The following is a 26,043-nucleotide window of genomic DNA, read 5'->3' as shown; positions in this document are numbered from 1 at the left end:
CTGGAAGGCTGCGCACATGCAGCGCACTGCACTGCACTCTCTCCTCCCACATTGATATTGAAACTGCTGTACAGTGCACAGGTGCTGTTTAAACTATGTTTAAAGACAAAAATTTAAAGCGGAATTGTTTTTCTCATGTTAGCATATGGTAGCTATGTGAATTATAGTATATTGTGCCTAAAAGTATATTGGCAAGTATGAAAGTACTTTTGTGGCGGGGGGTGGGGGGGTGAGCAGGTGAGTGGGTGCTCTAGTGGGCAACAACGAGCACGAAAGCACCCTGGGAGGGGGCGCTGCCAGTGAGCATGAAAGCACTCTGGGGGCTGTTAGGCTATAACAGGTTGGGAAACACTGGGATAGTACCACGGCATAAAAAAGTTTGGGAACCCCTGAGAATCAGTTTCGTTATCACCAATATATTCATGAAATTTTTTGTCTTGAAGCAGTGCTGTGCTATACTTAAAAATTACTATAAATTATCACCTGAAGTTCTTATCACCCTTGCCATGAGAGATGCAGAGTGCTGGACTGACCACCGTATGATTGTGGCCAAGCTCCATATGAAAGTGCGTCCCCCCTTGTGGCTGCAAAAACCCGATAAAAAGCGGCTAAATTGCAACTGCCTGAGAAACACAGAAGCAAGAAGTGAGTTTCGATGCATCCTAGCTGAGAAACTAAGGGAGTTGGAACCTTGTCTGAGTTCAGAAAATACCATGGAACACAAGTGGATCTATATCAACTCTGCGCTCTATGAGGCAGCAGCCCAATCCATCGGCCATAAGAGCAGGAACCACGAAGACTGGTTTGACAATAACTCAGACACCATCCACAACTTGCTTAAGGACATGCACAAAGCACACCGGGCGACTTTAAACAACCCCTTCATCCACCAGCATTGGCAGGCAGCTCGGAGGAAAATGCAAAAGGGAATATGGGCCATGCAAAATGAGTGGTGGACTGAAAAGGCACATGAAATCCAGTCCTTTGCCGATAATAATGACATGCATAATTTTTACAATGCTGCCAAAACCATCTATGGCCCAATAAATCAATGCGTTACTCCCTTGAAAACAGCAGATGGTCTAACACTTCTGAAGAATCAGAATACCATACTGCTGAGGTGGGCCGAGCATTGTAATACCCTGCTTAATCAGGATTCTGACGTAGACCCACCAAACTAGATGAACTGCCTGAACTTCCTCCTACCCACGACCTCAGTCTACCACCAACCTTCCAGGAGGTTCTATCAGCTGTTCTACCCTTAAGAACAACAAGTCCCTTGGCACTGACAATATCTCTGCTGAGTCACTGAAGAACAGAGGGTACATGTGTATGCGCACCCTCTACCATTACATCACCAAGGCCTGGACTGATGAGAACATCCCACAGCAATGGAGAAATGCAAACATCGTTGTCATTTATAAGAACAAGGGTGACAAGGCTATCTGCGGCAATAGTAGGGGCATATCACTCCTTTCTGTTGCTGGAAAGGTCCTGGCTAAGGTGATGCTTCAGAGGCTCATCAGCAACATCACCAAGTCAATGCTGCCTGAATCGCAGTGTGGATTTAAGAAGAAAAGCAGCACGATCGACATGATCTTTATGGCCCAGCAGCTTCAGGAAAAGTGCAAGGAGCAACATCAGGACCTGTTTATGGCCTTTGTCGACCTCTCCAAAGCATTTGACACTGTGCAAAGAGAGCTCTTATGGGATGTCCTCCTTTGGTTTGGCTGTTAACATCCTCCGCCAGTTCCACGACGGGATGAGTGCTCGGGTGACCATAGGAGGACAAGAGTCTGAGCCCTTCCTTGTACGCACAGGGGTGAGGCAGGGGTGTTTACTAGCGCTAGTGCTCTTTAACATCTTCCTCTTGTGTGTTACCAAGCTTCTCCACAACGAGACTGAAGACAGCAGCAGTGTGGCAGTGGACGTCAGATGAGATGGCTACCTCTTTGACATCAGGAGGTTCCACGCAACGACCAAACTCTGGAGAGAGCGGGTCCTGGAGCTGCAGTATGCAGATGACTGTGCTCTTGTGGCCCATACTCCAGAGGACCTTCAGACTGTCCTTGCTGTGGCGGTGAAAGCGTACAGCAGGATGGGGCTGCCTGTCAATACCACCAAGACAGAAGAGGTTTGCCAGTGGAGTACCAGCGTCCCACCCAACTCTACCTGCCTTCACTGTTGGTGATGAAAAGCTGTCAGTAGTGCCATCTTTCAAATATCGGGGGAGTATTCTCTCTGAGGATAGCGGCATTGACGACGACCACAATGTGGGTCTTGGTGGGTTTATAGTAAACATCAGTGGATAGTTTGTCTCCTGAGATGGAGACAGTGAGATGTAGAAAATGGAGAGAAGTATCAGAAATGGCCCACATGAATTTGAGAACAGGGTGGAAATTGGTGGCAAAGATGATAAAATTGATGAGATTTGAGTGTTTACAAGAAGCAGCACTGATACAGTCTTCAATTGGCAAAGAGTTGGGGAGTAGTTTGGAACAGGGACTGTTCCACGTGGCCAACAAAAGGACGGGTATAATTAGAGCCCATGGTCTGCCTTTGATTTGTACAAAGTGAGTGGAGTCAAAAGAATAAATTTCAAGGGAAAGAACAAGTTCTTCCCACGGAGGCTGCTGCTTGAATTTCTGAGTTCTTTGAGCAGATTATGTGCTACTTAACCTGAACATCTTCAATGCAGACGGGTAACTTTGCAGAATGACATGTTTACAATAGTAGCACATCTCAGCTAGCAGAACTTTGAATTTTCTCAACCCAAATTCCCAACACCAAAAATAACCCTCTTTTGTTACAGTTTGAGGGATAGCTCCCTGAATAACAACCAGCCAGAATATTAAGTGATAAAACAGATCTGTCCTGAACAGTGCATTCAGTGTTATACATTTAACAATACGTAATATAGGAGATGGCCACTTTCAGCCTTCCCTGATCTCATTCTGAAGTTTCCATGGCCACCAATTAACATGAATATTAATTTATTGTCTTCCCCTGTGTAGTTTCTAAATAGATCAGAATCAGAATGTCCCATACCCAATGATTAGTTTCTATAACCTTGAAGTCTCAGTTAATGTTAAATTGTGGACAGGTACTATTTCCTTAAAACTAGTTCTCATTTTGGTTAAAATTCCCTATCCGTAATTTCATAACTCAAAAATAATCCATAAGACCATAAGATATACGAGCAGAATTAGGCTATTCATCCCATCCAGTCTGCTCCACCATTTTATCATGGCTACTCTATTTCCTTTTCAAAACATTCTCCTGCCTTTGCCCTGTAACCTTTAATACCCTGACTAATCATTAACCTATCAACTTCTGCCTTAAATACACCCAATGAACTAGCCTCCATAGCCACCTGTGGCAACAAATTCCACAGATCCATCATCCTCTGGCTAAGTAAGTTCCTCCTCATCTCCATTCTATTCTGAGCTTGTGCCCTCAGTTCCTAGACTCCCCCACTATAGGAAACATCCTATACACATGCCTTTCTATCTGAACCTTTCAATATTTGAATCATAGTGTGGATTTAGGAAGAACAGCAGCACGATCAACATGATCTTCACAGTTCGACAGCTTCAGGAAAATTGTCGGGAGCAACATCAGGACCTGTTTATGGCCTTTGTCAACCTCTCCAAGGCATTCAACACTGTGCAAAGAGAGCTCTTATGGGAAGTCCTCCTTCGGTTTGGCTGTCCCAATAAATTTGTTAACATCCTCCGCCAGTTCCACAACGGGATGAGTGCTCGGGTGACCATAGGAGGACAAGAGTCTGAGCCCTTCCTTGTACGCACAGGGGTGAGGCAGGGGTGTTTACTAGCACTAGTGCTCTTTAACATCTTCCTCTTGTGTGTTACCAAGCTTCTCCACAACGAGACTGAAGACAGCAGCAGTGTGGCAGTGGACGTCAGATTAGATGGCTACCTCTTTGACATCAGGAGGCTCTACGCAACCACCAAACTCTGTAGAGAGCGGGTCATGGAGCTGCAGTATGCAGATGACTGTGCTCTTGTGGCCCATACTCCAGAGGATCTTCAGATTGTCCTTGCTGTGGCGGTGAAAGCGTACAGCAGGATGGGGCTGCCTGTCAATACCACCAAGACAGAAGAGGTTTGCCAGTGGAGTACCAGCGTCCCACCCACTCTACCTGCCTTCACTGTTGGTGATGAAAAGCTGTCAGCAGTGCCATCTTTCAAATATCTGGGGAGCATTTTCTCTGAGGATAGTGGCATTGACGACGACATCCAGAGCCACATTAAACAGGCATCAGCTGCCTTTGGGAGACTTCGGCGTAGAGTCTTTCAGAACGGGAGCCTACATCCCTCCACAAAGGTCGCCGTATACCAAGCGGTCTGTGTCACCACCCTCCTTTATAGCTGTGAAGCTTGGGTAACCTACAGCTGTCACATCAAGACCTTGGAGCACTTCCACATAAGCTGCCTCCAGCTCATCCTGGGAATTACCTGGTGTGAGCGGGTGCCTCACATTGAAATACTTGTAAAAACCAACTGCAGGAGTATTAAGGCCATGATCACCCAGCGTCAGCTGCAGTGGTTGGGGCACGTGATAAGGATGCTCCCATGTCAGCTACCCCGCAGAGTGTTATACGGCCAGCTACATCATGGTCGACACTCAGCTGGAAGGCCGAAGAAGCGCTACAAGGATCAGATGAAGAATGCTTTAAGGAAGTGCAAGGTCAGACCCGAGGACCTGGAGGAAGCTGCTGCTGACCATACCACTTGGTGACAGCTGTGTAGGGATGGGGTTTGTATTCTGCACATGGAAAGAACAACCAGAAGACAGCAGAAGAGAGCCAGGAGAAATGCAGCCATGGTTGCCACCACTACCACCACCACCACTACTACATATACATGTCCCACCTGCAACAGAGCTTGTGGGTCCAGGAGAGGACTGTATAGTCATCAAAGATCTCACCGTTAAAGGAGTGGATATCGTCATCAGATTTTGATGGACAACCGAAGACTATAAACTATAAGACAATGAAAAATTGTGCAAACTGAGAGCAAAACAGTGAGGTAGTGCTCATTGGACCATTAAAAGAAAATCTGATGGCAGAGGGGGAGAAAAGCTTGTCCCTTCATGCTCCTGTACTTTTTCCCTGATGGTAGTAATGAAAAGCGGGCATATCTTAGATTGTGAGGATCCTTCTCAATGGATGCTGCCTTCTTGAGGCATCATCTTTTGAAGTTCTCCTGACTGGTTGAGTTTACAATTCTCTGCAGATCTTCAGATCTCATATATTGGCGCCTCCATACCAAATGGTGATACAACCAATCAGAATGTTCTCCGTGGTACATCTGTAGAAATATGCTGGAGTTTTTGGTGACATACTAAATTTTCTCAAATTTCTCATGACATATAGCTGCTGGCATGCCTTTCATAACTTCAACAATATGTAATATAATGTTAAGAACTTAGCATCTCGCAGGCCTCTTGTGACCCTGGCTATTTTGTAAGGGTCATAGCGGCTAAGACTTTAACAAAAAGCATAGAAGCACAGGTGTTTCTCACAAGATAAGCTGGGCAAGTGATATTATTCTTGGTATGCAACCCTGTAACTTCAGTCCTTGCTTAAGAACAACCTGTACCATTGTTTGATTAACTCCTCTGTAAGAAACATAGCACTTGCTAGATAAGCATTATAATGAATGCTTGTTTCAAGGGTGGGAAGCTCTGAGGGGTAAGCCTATGTCTGGCTGTTCCCAGACATAAGGGTGGTTGAGCTGTTACACAAACAATTTATGGCTGATAAGTTAAACAATACTCATCTGTACAGAAACTAAGGGGGTGAACCCACCTGTATCTATGTACATGACTGCATATGTATAAAAAGCACTGCATTTGCTTCAGAAGCCAGAGACCCCTGGAGCAGCCCAAGAGAGCGCTTAAGGAGGGGTCTCTCTGGTAACTTGCTAATAAAGAGTTAAAGTTATATTCACCGTAGTACGTGGTGTCTTTGCATCAGGTAGATCGAAAGAAATTTACGGCAATTATGTTGGCCCCAGAGGTGACAACCAAGAACTTGAGAAAATCTGCAGATGCTGGAAAAACAAGCAACACACACAAAATGCTAGAGGAAATCAGCAGGCCAGGCAACATCTGTGGAAAAGAGTACAGTCGACGTTTCAGGCTGAGTCCCTTCAGGACTGTTTTAAAAAAAAAGATCAGTCAGAGTAAGAAAGTGGGGGGGAGGGGAGGGAGAAGCACAAAGTGATAGATGAAACCAAGAGCAGGGGGTGGGGAGGGGTGAGGAGCTCAGAAGTTGATTGGTGAAAGACATACAGGGCTGGAGAAGAGGGAATCTGATAGAGGACAGAAGGTCATGGAAGAAAGAAACAAGGGAGGAGAACCAGAGAGAGGTGATAGGTAGGTAAAGAGGTAAGGTGATAGGGGAAAATGGGAACGGGGAATTGTGAAGGGGGAGTGGGGCATATTACCAGAAGTTTGAGAAATCGATGTTCATGGCATCAGGTTGGAGGCTACTCAAACAGAACACAAGGTGCTGCTCCTCCAACCTGAGTGTGGCTTCATTGCGACAGAACAGGAGGACTGACATGTCAGAATAGGAATGAGAAGTGGAATTAAAATGGGTGGCCACTGGGCGATCCTGCTTTTTCTGGTGGATGGAGGGTGGGTGTTTGGTGAAGCAGTCTCCCAATCTGCGTTGGGTCTCACCGATATACAGGAAGCCACACTTGGAGCACCAGATACAGAGATGATCCCAATAGACTCATAGGTGAAGTGTCGCCTCACCTAGAAGGACTGTTTGGGGCCCTGAATGGACCAATCCCTGCGAAAAGCAGAAAGTTGGGGGGGGGTCTGGGTAGCCTCCAACCTAATGGCATGAACATTGATTTCTCGAACTTCCAATAATGCCCCCCACCCACACCATTCCCCATTCCCCTCGCTCACATTATCTCCTTACCTGTCCATCATCTCCTTCTGGTGCTCCTTTCCCTTTTCTTTCTTCCATGGCCTTCTGTCTTCTATCAGATTCCCACTTCTCCAGCCCTGTATCTCATTCACCAATTGACTTCTCAGCTCTTTACTTCATCCCTCCCCCTAGACCGGTTTCACCTATCACCTTGTGGTTCTTCCTCTCCTCCCTGCACTTTCTTACTCTGACTCAGCTTTTTTTTCCTTCCAGTCCTGATGAAACAGCAACTGTACTCTTTTCCATAGATGCTGGCTGGCCTGCTGAGTCCCTCCAACATTTTGTGTGTGTATCTAAGAACTTGAATCAGCTCACCCTTTCCACTGCTGATCCCGCAATGAGGACTGATGTGTGTTCTCCCAACTACCCTTCCTGAAATCTACAATTATGTCTTTGGTCTTACTTGTGCAGAGTGCAAGGTTGTTGCTGCACACTCACGTATGCCTCCTGATCACCATCTGAAATTCTGTCAACAGCTGAGTCATCAGTGAATTTAATCTGTGCCTGGCCACACAGTCATGAGTGTAGATAGAGTACAGCAGTGGTCTAAGCCAGTGGTCCCCAACCACCGGGCCGCAGACTGGTACCGGGCAGTGAGGAAACAACATGAGTCAGCTGCACCTTTCCTCATTCCCTGTCACGCACTGAGGAACTTGAACATAGGGTTGCCAACTGTCCCGTATTAGCCGGGACATCCCGTATATTGGACTAAATTGGTTTGTCTCATACAGGACCGCCTTTGTCCTGTATTTCCCCCGCTAAGGTAGAGCGTTCCTCTGAAACCCTTCGTGCCGAACTGGCGTGAAGCGAAGGAGCAATTACCATTAATTTTTATGGGAAAAAATTTTTGAGCGTTCCCAGACCCAAAAAATAACGTAACAAATCATACCAAATAACACATAAAACCGAAAATAAATAACACTAACATATAGTAAAAGCAGGAATGATATGATAAATACACAGCCTATATAAAGTAGAAATAATGTATGTACAGTATAGTCGGGAAGATTAAGCCAAAACCGATTTGTGGGGGAAAAAAAAAAATCGGCTTGTACACACATGCACACGTCACACATGCGCACACAGGTGCCCGCACAAGGCCTCATGGTTATGGTAGTCTTTCCTGGGGTAAAGTGTCCTGGGATTTGACTGCTACTTTTGTCCCTTATTTGGGAGTGAGAAAGTTGGCAACCCTAACTGTAAAAGATATGTTGAGGTGAGTTTAACCCTACTTGAACACACCCGCCCCCCCCCACCCTCCGGTCAGCTGGTCCGCAAGAATATTGTCAATATTAAACCGGTCCACGGTGCAAAAGGTTGGGGACCCCTGGTCTAAGCATGCATCGTTGAAGTGCGCCTGTGTTGATTTGTGAGAAGATGTATTTCTGATCAGCACTGAATGTGGTCTCCCAATGAGGAAGTCATTGTAGCACTCGTCAGGTTATTTAGGTTAATTAGTTCAGCACAAATTCATGGGCTGAAGGACGTGTTTCTGTGTTCTATAACTCTAGCAATACAAATTCATCATTATCGTAAGACTTAATTTGTTCATCCTTTAAAATTTAGAATGGAGGTAGGAAGTGTGGGGGGGGGGGGAGGTGGATATAGCCTGTTTTCAGTAACTCCTACAAAGTAAAGCTGAAATCTAGAACACTGGGAAAAAAACATACCAACAATTTCTAATGCTTATGGCGTCCATACGAAGGAAATCTGCTGGGGGTATTTCCAATGCACTACATTGTTACAAACAGAACAAAACAGTCAAGCTTTCAGAACCTAATCTTTAGTTGAATCAACTAGAGATGAAAAGACGCTGGTTCTGATGAAACAAAGTAACATTTTCCAACATAGTTTTTCAAATAAAATGATTGCACTTAATGATTGGATTCAAACCTACAAAGATGGTGTGGTTGCTGAAGCCATTCATTCCACCTCCAGGATATCATGAGTTGTTTCTCCTGGTGAGCCATATCCAATCATCTTCAGCAGCCTAATCAATCACCTTCCTTCTACTAGATGTGGGAATTCACTAATGACTCTGCAATGTTTAATTCCAGTCAAAACGCCTCAAAAGCAAACAATGCTTGTCTGCATTCAGCAGATTAGACATCACTTATTAGCCCATGGCTGAATGTTAAGTAACATTTTTGCTGTATGGGAGTTAGACAAGGGCCATCTCCAGAGTGTCTAACAACCCACCCTCTGCATTCAAGGGCATTGAGTTACATCAGCCTCTCAAAGGAGTTCTTATTCAGTAGAAACTGAATTGGATTTATACATACCAATAAGAACAGGTCAGAGGCAGAATATTCTGACGTGAGTGACTCACCACCTGATGCCCCAAAGCCTTTTCTTTTACAAGGCAGAAGTCAGCAGGGCAATGTACTCTCTATTGGTCTGTTTGAATAGTTTCAACATCATTCAATACGTTTGATGCCATTCAGAGCAAAGCAGCCTATTTGATTGGCATCCCATCAGTGGCCTAAACACCGCACCATGGTTGCACTGCGAGCCATCTCATCTGGACTAATCTGAGAGCACCTCTGAATTTCTGTAGACCCTACCATTAAGGACTAGGGCAGCAGGTATTGGATCCACTCTGATTCACATAATAAACTCACTTAGAAATACATGATTCCTTCATCACTGGGTCAAAGCACCAGACCTCCCAACCAGAAGGTCTACAGAGATTATTGAGCATGATCCATTTCTTTCCCAAAAGTAAGAAAGAAATGTTGGCCAAGGTTGCAACATCATGTTACAGCTGTACAAAATGTTACTGAGACCGCACTTGGAGAGTGGCGTACACATCTGGTCATCCAGCTATAATAGGAAAGATGTCATGAAGCTGGACAGAGCAGAAAAAGATTCAGAACAACGTTGTTGGGGCTGGAGGGCTTGATTTATAAAGAGACTGGATAAGCTGAGGCTTTTCCCCCCTTTTCCATAGGAGGCTGAGAAGCGACCAGAGAGAGAAATGGAAAATTTAGGGGCATAGATAAGCTAAATAAATGCTTTTAACCAGAGTACGGTTGTCTAAAAAATAAAGGACAGATTCTAGGTAAGAGGGTAATGATTTAAAGGGAACACGTGATTGATTTTACCACAAAAAGAATGGTGGGCTTATGAAACAAGCTGCAGGAGGAAGTGATAAAGGTAGATAAAATAAAAATGTTTAAAATGCATTTAGTTAGACATGAATAGAAATGGTTCAGATGCACATGGACCAAATGCAGGCAAATAGGACTAACTCAGGTGGACAGCTTCATCAGAATGGCTCTAAGTCTATGGAAATTTCAGTGCACAGATTTGCCGAGTAACAGTGGAGGGAGGGGTGGAGAACATCACTTAATGTTTCTAAAAAGACAACCACGTCCACTTCTTGAAATATCCATATGCTTTCATTTTGCATTACTGGCATAATTGTGCATGACTTTAAAATATAAAACTTTATACTTTAAGGATAGTATCAATTCCAAAGAAGAAGCATACAAATTAGCCAGAGAAAGTGGCACACCCGAAGACTGGGAGAAATTCAGAGTCCAGCAGAGGAGGACAAAGGGCTTAATTAGGAAAGGGAAAAAAGATTATGAGTGAAAGCTGGCAGGGAACATAAAAACTGGCTGTAAAAGCTTTTATAGATATGGGAAAAGAAAAAGATTGGTTAAGACAAATATAGGTCCCTTACAGTCAGAAACAGGTAAATTGATCATGGGGAACAAGGACATGGCAGACCAATTGAATAACTACTTTAGTTCTGTCTTCATTAAGGAGGACATAAATAATCTTCCGGAAATAGTAGGGGACAGAGGGTCCAGTGAGATGGAGGAACTGAGGGGAATACATGTTAGTAGGGAAGTGGTGTTAGGTAAATTTAAGGGATTAAAGGCAGATAAATCCCCAGGGCCAGATGGTCTGCATCCCAGAGTGCTTAAGCAAGTAGCCCAAGAAATAGTAGATGCATTAGTGATAATTTTTCAAAACTCTTTGGATTCTGGATTAGTTCCTGAGGATTGGAGGGTGGCTAATGTAACCCCACTTTTTAAAAAAGGAGAGAGAACCGGGGGAATTATAGACCGGTTAGCCTAACGTCGGTGGTGGGGAAACTACTGGAGTCAGTTATCAAGGATGTGATAACAGCGCATTTGGAAAGTGGTGAAATCATCAGACAAAGTCAGCATGGATTTGTGAAAGGAAAATCATGTCTGACGAATCTTATAGAATTTTTTGAGGATGTAACTAGTAGAGTGGATAGGGGAGAACCAGTGGATGTGGTATATTTGGATTTTCAAAAGGCTTTTGACAAGTTTCCACACAGGAGATTAGTGTGCAAACTTAAAGCACACGGTATTGGGGGTAAGGTATTGGTGTGGATAGAGAATTGGTTAGCAGACAGGAAGCAAAGAGTGGGAATAAACGGGACCTTTTCAGAATGGCAGGCAGTGACTAGTGGAGTACCACAACGCTCAATGCTGGGACCCCAGTTGTTTACAATATATATTAATGATTTAGACGAGGGAATTAAATGCAGCATCTCCAAGTTTGCAGATGACACGAAGCTGGGCAGCAGTGTTAGCTGTGAGGAGAATGCTAAGAGGATGCAGGGTGACTTGGATAGGTTGGGTGAGTGGGCAAACTCATGGCAGATGCAATTTAATGTGGATAAATGTGAAGTTATCCACTTTGGTGGCAAAAATAGGAAAACAGATTATCATCTGAATGGTGGCCGATTAGGAAAAGGGGAGGTGCAACAAGACCTGGGTGTCATTGTACACCAGTCATTGAAAGTGGGTATGCGGGGGACTTCCGGTAGCGCTCATGGAGTAAAGTCGCGTTCTTGACTCGCTCCATTACCTCTGAGTTTTTCTTCTTATGATCAGCTATATTTTAATTAACCATTAAAATATAGCGGGTTGACTTTAGGGTTTATGGAGTCTATTATTAATTTTGTCTCCTGGAATACTAATGGTCTTAATCATCCTATTAAAAGGAAAAAAGTTTTTAAAGTGTTCCGGAGACTTAAAGCACAAATTTTATTTTTACAAGAGACCCATGTGCGGAGGGGGGACAGACTATGTTTTTTTAAATTCTGGAAGGGAAACAGTTTCATTCGAACTCCAATGCTAAGATTCCAGGCGTCTCTATTTTTATAGACTCCTCAGTTACTTTTATACAACATGATATTATTTCTGATCCGAATGGTAGATTTCTATTGGTTAGTGGTTTACTATTTAATAAAAAAGTAGTTTTGGTTAATGTTTATGCTCCTAATATGGACTGTCCGGAATTTTATAAATCATTATTTAATCAGTTTCCGAATTTGAAGGAGTTTTCATTGATCTGGGGCGGAGATCTTAATACCTGTTTGTCTCCAGCTTTGGACCGTTCGGCTCCTCTACGGACCTTACCTAATAAATCTGCAACTTTGATTAATTCATTCCTTTCTGATTCTGGGTCGACGGACATTTGGCGTTTTTTGCATCCTCAGGAAAAAGATTTTTCTTTTTTTTCCACATGTTCATCATTCTTATTCAAGAATTGATTATTTCTTTATTGATTCTCGTCTTATTTCCTCAGTGATTAAATGTGATTATGACTCTATAACCATTTCGGATCATGCTCCACTTAAGCTTTCTATTAAAATTCTGGCCAATATACAAAATAATAGACAATGGCGTTTTAATTCGCTGTTGTTTCAGGACTTGGACTTTGTTAACTTTATGAATGAACAGATTGATCTTTTTTTTACAATTAACTATACAGAGGATATTTCTGTCAACATTCTTTGGGACACTTTTAAAGCTTATATTCATGGTCAGATTATCTCGTATTCTGCTGCTTTGAGGAAGAAGCTGAAGCAGGAGGAGTTGGTAATTGTGGACAAGATTAAGGAAATTGATAAGAAATATGTTATAGCTCCTTCTGAGGAGTTATATAAACAAAGAACGGAACTTCAAATGGAACACAGTTTATTACTCTCGTCCTCGATTGTAAACCAATTAAAGAAAACAAGAAGTGAATTTTATGTACACAGCGACAAAATTGGCAAACTGTTGGCTAATCAATTGAAGTCTAATTATGCTAAATCTCAAATTAATCAGATTTATAACCAAAATGATCGACTGATACTTGATCATGTGGGGATTAATCAAACCTTCTGTGATTTTTATTCTTCCTTATATCAATCAGAGTCTCCTCGAGATTCTAAATATATGAATGATTTTTTAGATAATTTAGACTTCCCTGAGATTTCACAGGATATGTCTTCTATGTTAGATACTCCTATTACCATGGATGAGATTAAGAATGTTATTTTCTCTATGAATTTGGGGAAAGCTCCTGGCCCTGATGGGTTTACTGTAGAATTTTATAAATGTTTTGCTCCTTCATTAATCCCTTGGCTTTGTAGGGTTTTTGAGGCTTCATTAAAACTTGGTAAACTTCCTGAATCTTTCAATAGATCGTCAATTTCTCTAATATTAAAGAAGGATAAAGATCCTGCTCAATGTGCATCTTATAGACCAATATCTTTATTAAATGTTGATTCTAAAGTTTTTTCTAAGTTATTAGCAAATAGATTAGAAGAAGTACTTCCTTCTATTATTTCGGAAGACCAAACGGGTTTTATTAAAGGTCGTTACTCTTTTTATAATATTCGCACACTGTTAAATATCGTTTATACTCCCTCACAAAATGTTCCTGAGTGTGTTATCTCTTTAGATGCTGAGAAAGCTTTTGATAGAGTAGAATGGCCTTATTTATTTAAGGTGCTTGAAATGTTTAATTTTAGCTTGAAATTTATATCCTGGATTAAATTGTTATATCATTCTCCTGTGGCCTCGGTCCGTATTAACTCTTTAAGTTCACCTTTTTTCCCTCTTTTTCGAGGTACTCGACAAGGTTGTCCTCTTAGTCCCTTATTATTTGATATTGCATTAGAACCTCTTGCAATCGCCATTCGAGAATCTCCAAATATTACTGGGATAACTCAGGGCTTAAAGTCCCATAAAATATCACTCTATGCTGATGATTTACTTTTATATATTTCTAATCCTCAAAAATCCATCCCAGCTGTTTTAGAGCTATTATCACAATTTGGTCTTTTTTCAGGTTATAAATTAAATCTTAGTAAGAGTGAACTCTTTCCGATTAATAAACAACTTCCCTTATATTATAAATTTCCATTTAAATTGATTAATAATTATTTTTCATATCTTGGGATTAAAATTACTTGTAAATACAAAGATTTATTTAAGACTAACTTTTTACCATTAATAGACCATATTATTCAACTTTCATCTAAATGGTTTCCTTTATATTTAACTTTGATTGGTCGTATTAATGCAGTTAAGATGTTTTTTTGGCCAAAATTTTTATATATATTTCAGGCATTACCAATCTTTGTTCCAAAATCTTTTTTTGACAAAGTTGACTCTAAAATTTCTTCATTTATTTGGCAGAATAAAAACCCACGACTGGGTAAAATACATTTACAGAAAGCTAAGAGAGATGGAGGCTTAGCATTACCTAACTTTAGATTTTATTATTGGGCAATTAATATTCGACAAATGAAATTCTGGTTGCTTGACCAGGATATACTATCCATTCCTAAATGGGTAGCATTGGAATTACAATCTGTTCAGGGTTTTACACTTGGCTCTATTTTAGGTTCCTCTCTTCCTTTTGATTTGAAACACCTTAAACAGGTGTCTAACCCAATAGTTAAATATACCTTACGTATTTGGTTTCAATTCAGAAAATTTTTTGATCTTAATCAATTTGGGTTAGTGATTCCTATTTTAGGTAACATTTTTTCCTCCCTCTTTTACGGATCGTGCTTTTCAAATTTGAAAGACTAAGGGTATTTCACGGTTTTTGGATTTATTTTTAGATGGTTCCCTTATGTCTTTTGAACAATTATTTAATAAATATAACTTATCAAGAATACATTTTTTTAGATATCTACAAGTTAGAAATTTCCTAAGTACTATACTTTCTTCCTTTCCAATGCTTCCTCCTACATATATTTTAGATACTATAATTAATCTTAATCCATGTCAGAAAGGTGCATCGGCTATGATTTATAATATTATTATGAAACTTAAGAAAGCTCCATTTGATAAGATTAGGGTAGATTGGGAACAGGAATTGGGGTTTACCATTTCCGTGGATGACTGGGGGCAGATTTTACAATTAGTCAATACTTCCTCTATTTGTGCTAAACATTCCCTAATTCAATTTAAAGTTGTTCATAGAGCACATATGTCCAAAGATAAGTTAGCGCGCTTTTATTCTCATATTAATCCTTTTTGTGATAGATGTCCGGGGCAGATAGCCTCTTTAACTCATATGTTTTGGTCTTGCCCTACTTTGGAAACTTTTTGGAGAGACATTTTTAATATTATTTCCAAGGTATTGAATATAGATATCTCTCCTCACCCTATTACTGCTATCTTTGGACTACCTAAAATTTCCAGTAATCTTTCCCCTTCAGCCCGTAGAATGATTGCATTTCTTACTTTAATGGCGAAAAGATGTATCTTACAACATTGGAAAGAGCTTAATGCTCCAACTACCTTTTTTTGGTTTTCTCAGACGATATTATGCTTGAATTTGGAGAAAATTAGAAGCAATCTTTATGACTCTTCATTTAAATTTGAACAGACTTGGAGATCTTTTATTCAATATTTTCATTTAATGTAATATATACCCTTCTTGTTTTTTTTTACTGTTTTTAATGGAGGTCGGGATTGAGGACGTGATTTTAAGTTTAACTCTGTTTGGTTTCAAGTTAGCCCATTGCTTTGCTTTGCTTTTAGTTAGTTGCACGGTGGGTTTTTTTTTGGGGGGGGGTTTCCTTTTCTCTATTGATATATATACAAAAATTAGTATACTATTATGTTACCTTGGTATGTTATGTTTAAATTACATTGTTTGTAGTATTTTTTTTGTATTAATATCTTTTGTAATTTTATTACATTCTAACAGTGTATTAGTGTCTATATGGCTTACCTTTTTGTATACTTATTCAATAAAAAGATTTAAAAAGAAAGAAAGTGGGCACGCAGGTACAGCAGGTGGTGAAAAAGGCAAATGGTATGTTGGCATTCATAGCAAGAGGATTCGAGTACAGGAGCAGGGAGGTTCTACTGCAGTTGTACAAGGCCTTGGTGAGACCACACCTGGAGTATTGTGTGCAGTTTTGGTCTCCTAATCTGAGGAAAGACATTCTTGCCATAGAGGGAGTACAAAGAAGGTTCACCAAATTGATTCCTGGGATGGCAGGACTTTCACATGAAGAAAGACTGGATCGACTAGGCTTATACTCGCTGGAATTTAGAAGACTGAGGGGGGATCTTATTGAAATGTATAGAACAGGCTAGATGCAGGAAGATTGTTCCCAATGTTGGGGAAGTCCAGAACGAGGGGTTACAGTTTGAGGATAAAGGAAAAGCCTTTTAGGACCGAGATGAGGAAAAACTTCTTCACACAGAGAGTGGTGAATCTGTGGAATTCTCTGCCACAGGAAACAGTTGAGGCCAGATTATTGGCTATATTTAAGAGGGAGTTAGATATGACCCTTGTGACTAAAGGGAATCAGAGGGTATGGAGAGAAAGCAGGTACAGGGTTCTGAGTTGGATGATCAGCCATGATCATACTGAATGGCAGTGCAGGCTCGAAGGGCCGAATGGCCCACTCCTGCACCCATTTTCTTTTTTTTTTAATTTTATTTTTATTTGGATAAGGAGTTCACAATTATCATGTACTTTTTTCACACATATAACCTTTTCCGTTTTTTTATATGTATAAAACTACAATTATTTATACATTCTTAAGTACACATTGAGATGATATAAAAGCAAAATAAACATTTAAATAGATAATTATGTACTGTGGTAAATCTAACCTATTAGGCTAAGTAATGAAATTAGTTGTTAAGAAAAATGGTAATAATAGTTTCCATACAACCCTTCTGGACCATTTCCACTGGTCCAAAATGCTGCATACAAGCCTATATACCAACCATTGTAGGTGTTTATATCCCAATTTGTTCGTGCTTGTTCCTGCCCGCAGACATAATTATCCAATCCCTATGTACTTATTTACTTAATTTTTTCATTTTTTTTTATCCCTTTCCCAAATCTTTCCCTTTACTTGTGATAATTCTCTATTTTCCAAAAAAAACAACAAACATTTAGACTAGGGGTGCTTACGTTAGCAATATTACTGTGTTGATGAGAAGAGCAATATAAATCATTAGGAGAGTCATCTAAAGTCTGCTCGCATTGGGGTTATGTTGTATGGGAACTCACACTATGGAGAAACACATAATAAAGAAAATAAAAGAACAAGGTCATCAAAAAATTAATCACATTCAAAACTAGGCAGTATCTGCCCTTGAATGCACCTCCACCATTGTGGCTGAGAGAAAATCACAGTAGGGAGCTTAACGTCCAATGATACACATTCTATTGAAAGGACAGGCACATAGGCAGAGGGGTAGCCCTGTTGATTAAAAAAAATTAAATCAAATCTTTGGAAAGAGGTGACATAGTATCAGAGGATATAGAAACCTTGTGGGTAGAATTAAGAAACTGCAAAAGTAAAAAGACCCTGATTCGTATCATATGCAGACCTCCGAACAGTAGCGAGGATGTGGGGTACAAATTACAACAGGAGGTAGAAAAGGCAAGTGAAAAGGACAATGCTATAATTGTCATGGGAAGATTTCAATATGCAGCTAGACTGGAAAAATCAGGTAGGTGCTGTATTCCAAGAAAAGAAATTTGTAGAATGCCTACAAAATGGCTTTTTAGAGTAGTTTGTGATTGAATCACAATCCAAAGCCAAATGTATCAGTGGAGTAAAAGGAACTACAGAGGCATGGGAGGCATGGCCAAAGTTGATTGGAAGGAACCACTACCAGGAATAACGACAAAACAGCAACATCTGGAGTTTTTGGAAGCAATTCTGGTGCAAGATAGATCTGAAAATAGTATTATTCTAAAGGGAGGATGAGGCAACAGTGGCTAACAAGGGAAATAAAGACAGCAAAAGAGCAGAAAATCAGTAGGAAGTTAGGCGATTGGGAAGCTCTAAAAATCAGAGGGCAACTGAAAAAACATTGAAGGAAAAGATGAAATATGAAGATAAACCAGTCAATAATAATAAATAGGATACTGAAAGTTCTTTTCAGATATATAAAGAGTAAAAGAGGTAAGAGTAGATATCAGACTGCTGAAAATTCATACTGCAGAGGTAGAAATGAGGGACAAAATAATGATGGACGAATTTAATAAGCATTTAGCATCAGTCTTCACTGTGGAAGACCTCAGCAGTACGTCAGAAATTTGAGTGTCAGGGGACAGAAGTGAGTGTCATTTCAATTACTAAGGAGCAGATGCTGAAAGATCTGAAGGTACAGTGGCATGCAAAAGTTTTGGCACCCCTAGTCAAAATTTCTGTTACTGTGAATAGCTAAGCAAGTAAAAGATGAACTGATTTCCAAAAGGCATAAAGTTAAAGATGACACACTTCTTTAATGTTTTAAGCAAGAAAACTTTTATTTCCATCTTTTACAAACAAATAACAAAAAAGAAAAAGGGGACGAAGCAAAAGTTTGGGCACCCTGAATGGTCAGTACTTTGTAACACCCCCTTTGGCAAGTATCACAGCTTGTACAGGTGTCCCCCGCTTTTTAAACGTTCGCTTTACAAAATCTCGCTGTTACTAAAGACCTACATTAGTTCCCTGTTTTCGCTAACAGAAGGTGTTTTCACCGTTACGAAAAAGGCAGCGTGCGATGAAAGGCAGCGCGCGATAAAAGGCAGCGTGCACCCTGAGTAGCCAAACTCCTCCCCCGGAACTGCATTCTAGCCAGCATTGGTTAACCACGTGCCTGTGAGCATCCATTAGTAAGATGAGTTCTATGGTATCGGAAAAGCCTAAAGGAGCTCGTAAAGGTGTTACACTTAACGCAAAACTAGACATAATTAAGTACTTCGATCGTGGTGAACCAAGTAAGGACAAAGTGAGTTTGGCTTGTGGAAGTTGGCGAAGATTACGTTGAAGAGGTTTTAGTATCCCATGACCAAGAACTGATAGATGAAGAGCTGATGCAATTGGAAGAGGAAAGGATAACAATCGAAACCAAATGCAGTAGCAAACGGACTGAAAATGAAGTCGTCCAGGAACTGAACGTGAAGCAACTGCATGAGATTTTCGCTGCAATGACTGCAGAAAAGTACGACCTTAATTTTGAAAGGGTACGTAGGTTTAGGGCAAATTTGCAGGATGGTTTGAGTGCTTTCAAAGAACTGTATGATAGAAAAATGCGCGAGGCTAAGCAGTCAAGCATACTGTCGTTTTTCAAGCCTTTCACATCAGCCACAGCCTCGATCTTCGACATCGAGGCAGGCAGACATGAAGATGACCTGCCTGCCCTGATGGAAACAGATGACGATGAGATGACACCCCAGTGTCCCACCACCCTAACCCCCGGGCCACGGACCGATACATTGCCGCGGAGAATGCAGTGGTATCCGACATGTACCCAGCACATCTTTAAGAAAAAAGCCGAAATAAACAAGCTAATTAGGTGCCGCCCGGCACGTAAATGTCAGACCAGATCAGAGGCGACGCAATCAGCAATCCCCTCTGATCTGGGCCGACATTTACATGCCCAGTGGCGCCTAATTAATTAGCTTGTTTATTTCGGCTTTTTTCTTAAAGGTGTGCTGGGTGCGTCCCGGCAACCGCTGCACCACTGCATTCTGCACGGATCAGTATCATTCCCCTGCCTGGATGTTAGGGACCACTGCACCACCCCAACCTCCGACGACTCAGCCTAACACACCATCATCAGTGTGCTCAGTGCTGTCTTCCTAATTTCAGTAAGTGAGGTTGCACTGTACATACATTATTTCTACTTTATATAGGTTGTCTATTTTTGTGTTATTTGGTATGATTTGGCAGCTTCATAGCTTAAAGGTTACTGGAGAGAGTGTTTCCGCTGAGAGCGCTTGCATGAGATTTTCGCTATGGAGAACAGTGCAGCAATGATTGTGGAAAAGTATTTCTACTTTATATAGGCTGTGTGTTTATCATATCGTTCCTGCTTTTACTATATGTTACTATTATTTTAAGTTTTATGTGTTATTTGGCATGATTTGGTAGGTTATTTTTTGGGTCTGCAAACGCTCACAAATTTTCCCCACATAAATAAAGGGTAATTGCTTCTTCACTTTACGACATTCCAGCTTACGAACCGTTTCATCGGAATGCTCTACCTTCGGATGGCAGGGGAAACCTGTAAACGCTTTTTGTAACCAGCTGAGAGTCTTCCAATTCTTGTTTGGGGGATTTTTGCCCATTCTTCCTTGCAAACTACTACTACTACGTCGACTCAGACCTAGGGGGCCGGCGTCGGGCACGATGACAGACTCTCCACTTCTCCCTCTCCCTCATAGTGTGTTCAGTTCATCTACATTAGCCGCGCCGCTCTCTTCTAGGAGCGTGTTGACCATAGTCTTGAGAGGGCACCCAGGGTTCATCCTCCCGTGCTTGGGCTCCCATATGATGACTAGGCTGGCAGGTAGCTCAGGGTGGCGTAGACAGTGCCCCGCTAGTTGCAGTCTTCTTGCCTCGATTTTAGTGGAGAGCATCGGTAGATTGATATAGAGCTCAACGTTCGTCATGTGCTGTTGCCAACTCACATCAAGAGCCATCCGGAGCATTCGTGTATAGCAACCATCCAGAGACTTTCGCATAGTCTTGGTGAGTGTCCACGTCTCGCACCCGTACGTGAGAATGGACTCTATGACTGCTATGAAAATCCTCTTTTTAAGCCCTCTGGTCAGGCTCGACTTCCAGATTTCTTTCGTGTCATTCACAGCCCTCCACACCAGCGCCTTCAGTATCTTTATGTCCTTCTCCGAACTCATCATTCTTGACCCGAGGTACTTGTAGTCAAAGACTTTCTTAATGGTATCATTCCTTGCAAAAAGCTTCTAATTCTGTGAGATTCTTGGGTTGTCTTGAATGCACTGCTCTTTTGAGGTCTATCCACAGATTCTCGATGATGTTTAGGTCAGGGGATTGTGAGGGCCATGGCAAAACCTTCAGCTTGCGCCTCTTGAGGTAGCCTATTGTGGATTTTAAGGTGTGTTTAGGATCATTATCCTGTTGTAGAAGCCATCCTCTTTCCATCTTCGGCTTTTTTGTTTTTACAGATGGTGTGATGTTTGCTTCCAGAATTTGCTGGTATATAATTGAATTCATTCTTCCTTCTACCAGTAAATGTTCCCCATGCCACCGGCTGCAACACAAGCCCAAAGTATGATCGGTCCACCCCCGTGCTTAACAGTTGGAGAGGGGTTCTTGTTTCCAAAATGCATCAGGCTTGTTTAGATGTTCCTTTGAACCTTTTGAATAGAAGTTTTTGGCCGCAAGGAAAAATGGGCGAAAATCCCCCAAACAAGAATTGAAAGACTCTTAGCTGGCTACAAAAAGTGTTTACAAGCTGTGATACTTGCCAAGGGGGATGTTACTAAGTACTGACCATGCAGGGTGCCCAAACTTTTGCTTCGGGCCCTTTTCCTTTTTTGTTATTTTGAAACTGTAAAAGATGGAAATAAAAAAGTTTTCTTTTGGAAATCAGTTCACCTTTTACTCGCTTAGCTCTTCTGGATCAGACAGACTTAACCCCAGGGTTCTGAAAGAGGAAACTTAAGAGTTTGTAGAGGCATTAGAAATGATCTTTCAAGAAACACTGGATTCTGGAATGGTTCCGGAGGGCTGGAAAATTGCAAATGTCACTCCACTTTTCAAAGGAGGGAGGCAAAATAGAAGAAATTATAGGCGAATAGCTTGGCTTCAGTGATGGGGAAGATTTTGGAGTCTATCAGTAAAAATGAAGTTTCCGGGTTCTTGGTGGCACATGATAAAATGGTTTCCTTCAGGGGAAATTTTGCCAGACAAACCTACTGGATTTTGTTTTTAAAAAAAGAAATAACAAGCAAGATAGACAAAGGAGAGTTAGTAGATGTTTACTTGGATTTTCAGAAGGCCTTTGACAAGGTGCAGCACATGAGGCTGCTAAACAAGGTAAGAGTACATGGTATTGCAGGAAAGGCACTACCATGGGTAGAAGTAACACACAAAATGCTGGAGGAACTCAGCAGGTCAGGTAGCATCCACAGAAAGGAATAGAGTCAATGTTTTGGGACCCTTCATTAGGACTCTCACTACATGGAAATAAGATTGGCTGTCTGGCAGAAGGCAAATAGGTAGAAATAAAGGGAGCCTTTTTAAGTTGATGGCCGGTGACTAACGGCGTTCAGCAGTAGTTGATGCTCAGACCGCTTCTTTTCACTTTGGAAATCAAAGATTTGTACGATGGCTTTGTGACCAAGTTTGGGGTCTCTACAAAGATGGGTGGAGGGGCAGGTTAGTGTTGTGGAAGCAGGGAGTCTGCAGAAGGACTTAGACTGGGAGAATAGGCAAAGTGGTAGATGGAACATAGTGTAGGGAAGCATGTGATCATTCACTTTTGTAGAAGGATAAAAGGTGCATACTATTTTCTAAATGGGGTAAAAATTCAAAAAAAAATCAGGAGATGCGAAGGGATTTGGCATGCATGGTTCCTCAAAGTTTGACTTGCAGTTTGAGTCAAGTCATAATGAACACTAAGCTGATGTTAGCATTAATTTCGAAAGGACTCCATAAGGCAAGGATGTAATGCTGAGGCGTTAGGATTTGCTCAGATCACACTTGGGAGTACTACAAGCAGTTTTGGGCCCCTTATCCATGAAAGGTTGTGCTGGCATTGGAAAAGATCTAGAGGAGGTTCACAAGAATGATCCAGGGATTTAAAAGGTTAACATAGGAGTATTTGATGGGTCTGGGCTTGTACTCAATAGAGTTTAAAAGAATGTGGGGGAATCCCACTGAAATCTATTGAAAATTGAAAAGCCTACATAGTGGACATGGACAGAACATTTCCTATGATGGAGGACCACAGGGCAGAGCCTCAGAATAGAAGATGTTCCTTTAGAACAGAGTTTCATTTTCATTTTTTAAATCTTTTTATTGACATATAATCTTCTACAGCTATAAAATACAAAAATTCAACAAATTAGTATATATATAATTAATAAAGCTGAAGAAAAAAAGTTGTATATGCTAATGAAAAAAAATTATATAAGGAAAAAAAACAGAACCCCCAACTAAAAAAAAAACAACCCACTAACTACAAAAAAAACCCATTAGGAACCAACTCCCGGAGCAGTACGTCTTACAATAATCTATATATAAAAAAGAGAAAAAAAACAACAATCGCCAAATCACATTTACATAAACACAAAATTGGAAAGAAACCATATAAATAAATTCAAATTAAATGATAATATTTGGCAAAAAAGCCTCACCTTCTCTTAAAATCAAATCGGGGATCAAAAGTTCTACTTCTAATTTTTTCAAAACTAATACATAACATTACTTGGGAAAACCATTGAATTAGTGTAGGAGCAGAGGTATCTTTCCACTTCAATAAAATAGCCCTTCTTGCCAACAATGTAATGAATGCAATTATGCGCAACTATTCCAAATAGAACAGTCAATGTATTAGGTTGTACAAACGTTTGTAAATTAATTTTTAAAGCTTTAGAAATTGTAGAAAATAAAGATTTCCAAAAAGATTTCAATGACGGACATGACCAGAACATATGTGATAAAGTAGATACTTCATTTGTACACCTATCACAATAATTGTCTATATTAGGAAATATTTTGGATAGCCTCTCCTTTGTTAAATAATAACGGTGAACAATTTTAAATTGAATTAAACAACGATTGGCACATATCGAAGAGGAATTAACCATTTTCAGAACTTGCAACGAATCTTCGTTAACAAAAGTCATATTAAGTTCTCTCTCCCAGTCTTGTTTAATCTTTAGTGAGAGGTTACCTTTTTGTAGTAAAAATAAATTATAGATTCTACCAATGGGACCTCTCACTAAAGGATTCATATTCAAAATAGTATCCAACAAATCAGATTCTTGCATATATAGAAACGTAGAAACATATTTTTGTAAAAAATGTCTAACCTGAAAATATTGCAAGAAATGTGTATGAGAGAGAGAACATAGAACAGAGTTGAAGAGTAATTTCTTTAGCCAGAGGGTGGCGAATCTTTGGAATTCATTGCCACAGACAGCTGAAGGCACTGAGTGTATTTAAAGCAGGGGCTAATAGGTTCTTGATTAGTAAGAGGATCAAAGGTCATAGGGAGAAGGCAGGAGAATGAGTTGAGAGGGAAAATAAATTAGCTGTGGTCAAATGCTGGAGCAAACTTGATGGGCCAAATTACCTAATTTTGCTATGGCTTATAGTCCACCACTGCTGGCCAACATGGAGCTCAGAAATGCCTTCACAGTTAGAAGGTCAAACACCATCCCTGATCTCATACCCCAGGCAGCAGACACTCACCCACCCCTCTCATTCTCACAGTCTTGATTTTGTCAGAGCCAGTTTCCTTACTTAGCATATTGGACCAGGACAGCAGATTAGGACTTAGACATCCCTGCTGCTCCAACAAGAGGAATGGAAATTTCTCTTCTGCTCCTCTTTCCACCTTACTCAGTTCCCATCCTGCTCTCTCCAGATCAATCCGAATCCTTCCTGCTCCCCTCCAATACTCTCTTCCAACAGCAACTCTCCTCTCTCTCCCTTAACCACTTGTTCTTTCTCTTCTCCTCACCCCACTCCCTGATATCACCCTTCCTTTTCCTCTCACTTCTCTACATTGGGAGGGGCAGAATCTAGCTATTCTTATCCCACAGAATTATCTGGCAAGCTGAACAGTTCCACCATTTTATTTTATGTTGATTGTCTAGTTTGGCAACTTCAAATCTTGTCAGCTGATCCCAAACTCAAAATAGATCCAAAATTTACTTCTTATGACTAAGGCTGCACACCAGTGATTTCAAACACAGCATAATTTGGCTGAGAAGACCTGTGGGGGTAACATAGCTCGATTTCTTGTTTCTTTTGAACAATTATATCACACACTTTATAGCCAGAGTCAGTAAAAGACTAAATTTCTCCACAAGATACACAAGAATTAACACCTTGCCAAGCAGCTCCAGCAATATATCAAAACATAACAAGCACCTATTAGTTCCAAAAATCCTAGCTGATTTACTTGATTTTTACTTATTTAGAGATACAGCATGGTAGCAGATCCTTCCAGCTCAACGAGCTCACAGAGCCCAATTATACCCAGGTAACAATTAAGCTATTAATCCATGTCTTTGGGACATGAAGGGAAACCAGATCACCCGGAGGAAACTTACTTGGTCACAGGCAGAATGTACAAACTCCTTACAGACAGTGGTGGGAATTGAACCCATGCTGCCGGCACTGTAAAGCATTACACCAACCATTACACCACCGCAAATTTGACTATTGTTCCATTATCAAAATAAATTTCATTGACATTTGCCCCAAAGTGCAGTACCATATTAAAGTATCTGTCCTGGGACCAGCACGCAAGTCTCATTACAAAGGCGGTACAGCAGCGCCTTTACTTTCTTAGTAGTTTCTGAAATTTAGATTCATAATGTGATCTAAAACTTTGGCAATTTTCTGTAGATGACAGTGGACAGTATCCTGACTGGTTGCATCACAGCATGGTACAGAAACACTAATGCCCAGGAACAGAAAGTCTACAGAAAGTGGTGGACACAGCTCAGTCTATCACAGGCAAAGCACTCCCCATCACTGAATACATTTACAAGCAGTGCTGCCACAAGGAAGCAGCATCCATCATCAAGGACCCTCACCATGCAGGCCATGTTCTCTTCTTGCTACTACAATTAGTCAGGCAGAACAGAAGCCTTAGGTCCCACACCACCACGTTCAGGAACAGTTATTACCCTTCATTCATCAGACTCCTGAACCAGTGTGGATAACTTCACTCACCTCAACATTGAACTGATTCCACAACCTACAGACTCACTTTCAAGGCCTCTACAACTCATTCTCAGTATTAATAATTTTTTAAATTTTCAAA

General features: G+C 41.0%; 1 protein-coding gene across 1 annotated transcript in view; it reads right to left on the bottom strand.

Annotated features, from left to right (window-relative positions):
• Positions 1-250: 250 nt before the first annotated feature.
• mei4 (meiosis-specific, MEI4 homolog (S. cerevisiae)) overlaps positions 251-26,043 on the bottom strand; it is a 42,028-nt gene continuing 16,235 nt past the window's right edge. The window contains exon 4 of the mRNA XM_063057289.1: positions 251-331. Within this exon, the coding sequence (XP_062913359.1) occupies positions 251-331 (81 nt within the window). The remainder of the gene's footprint in view (positions 332-26,043) is intronic.

This window comes from Mobula hypostoma, chromosome 8 (assembly GCF_963921235.1).
Source record: "Mobula hypostoma chromosome 8, sMobHyp1.1, whole genome shotgun sequence".
NCBI classification, from domain to species: Eukaryota; Metazoa; Chordata; class Chondrichthyes; order Myliobatiformes; family Myliobatidae; genus Mobula; species Mobula hypostoma.
Note: the sequence above shows the minus strand (reverse complement) of the source record. Positions and strands in the feature narration are given on the sequence as shown.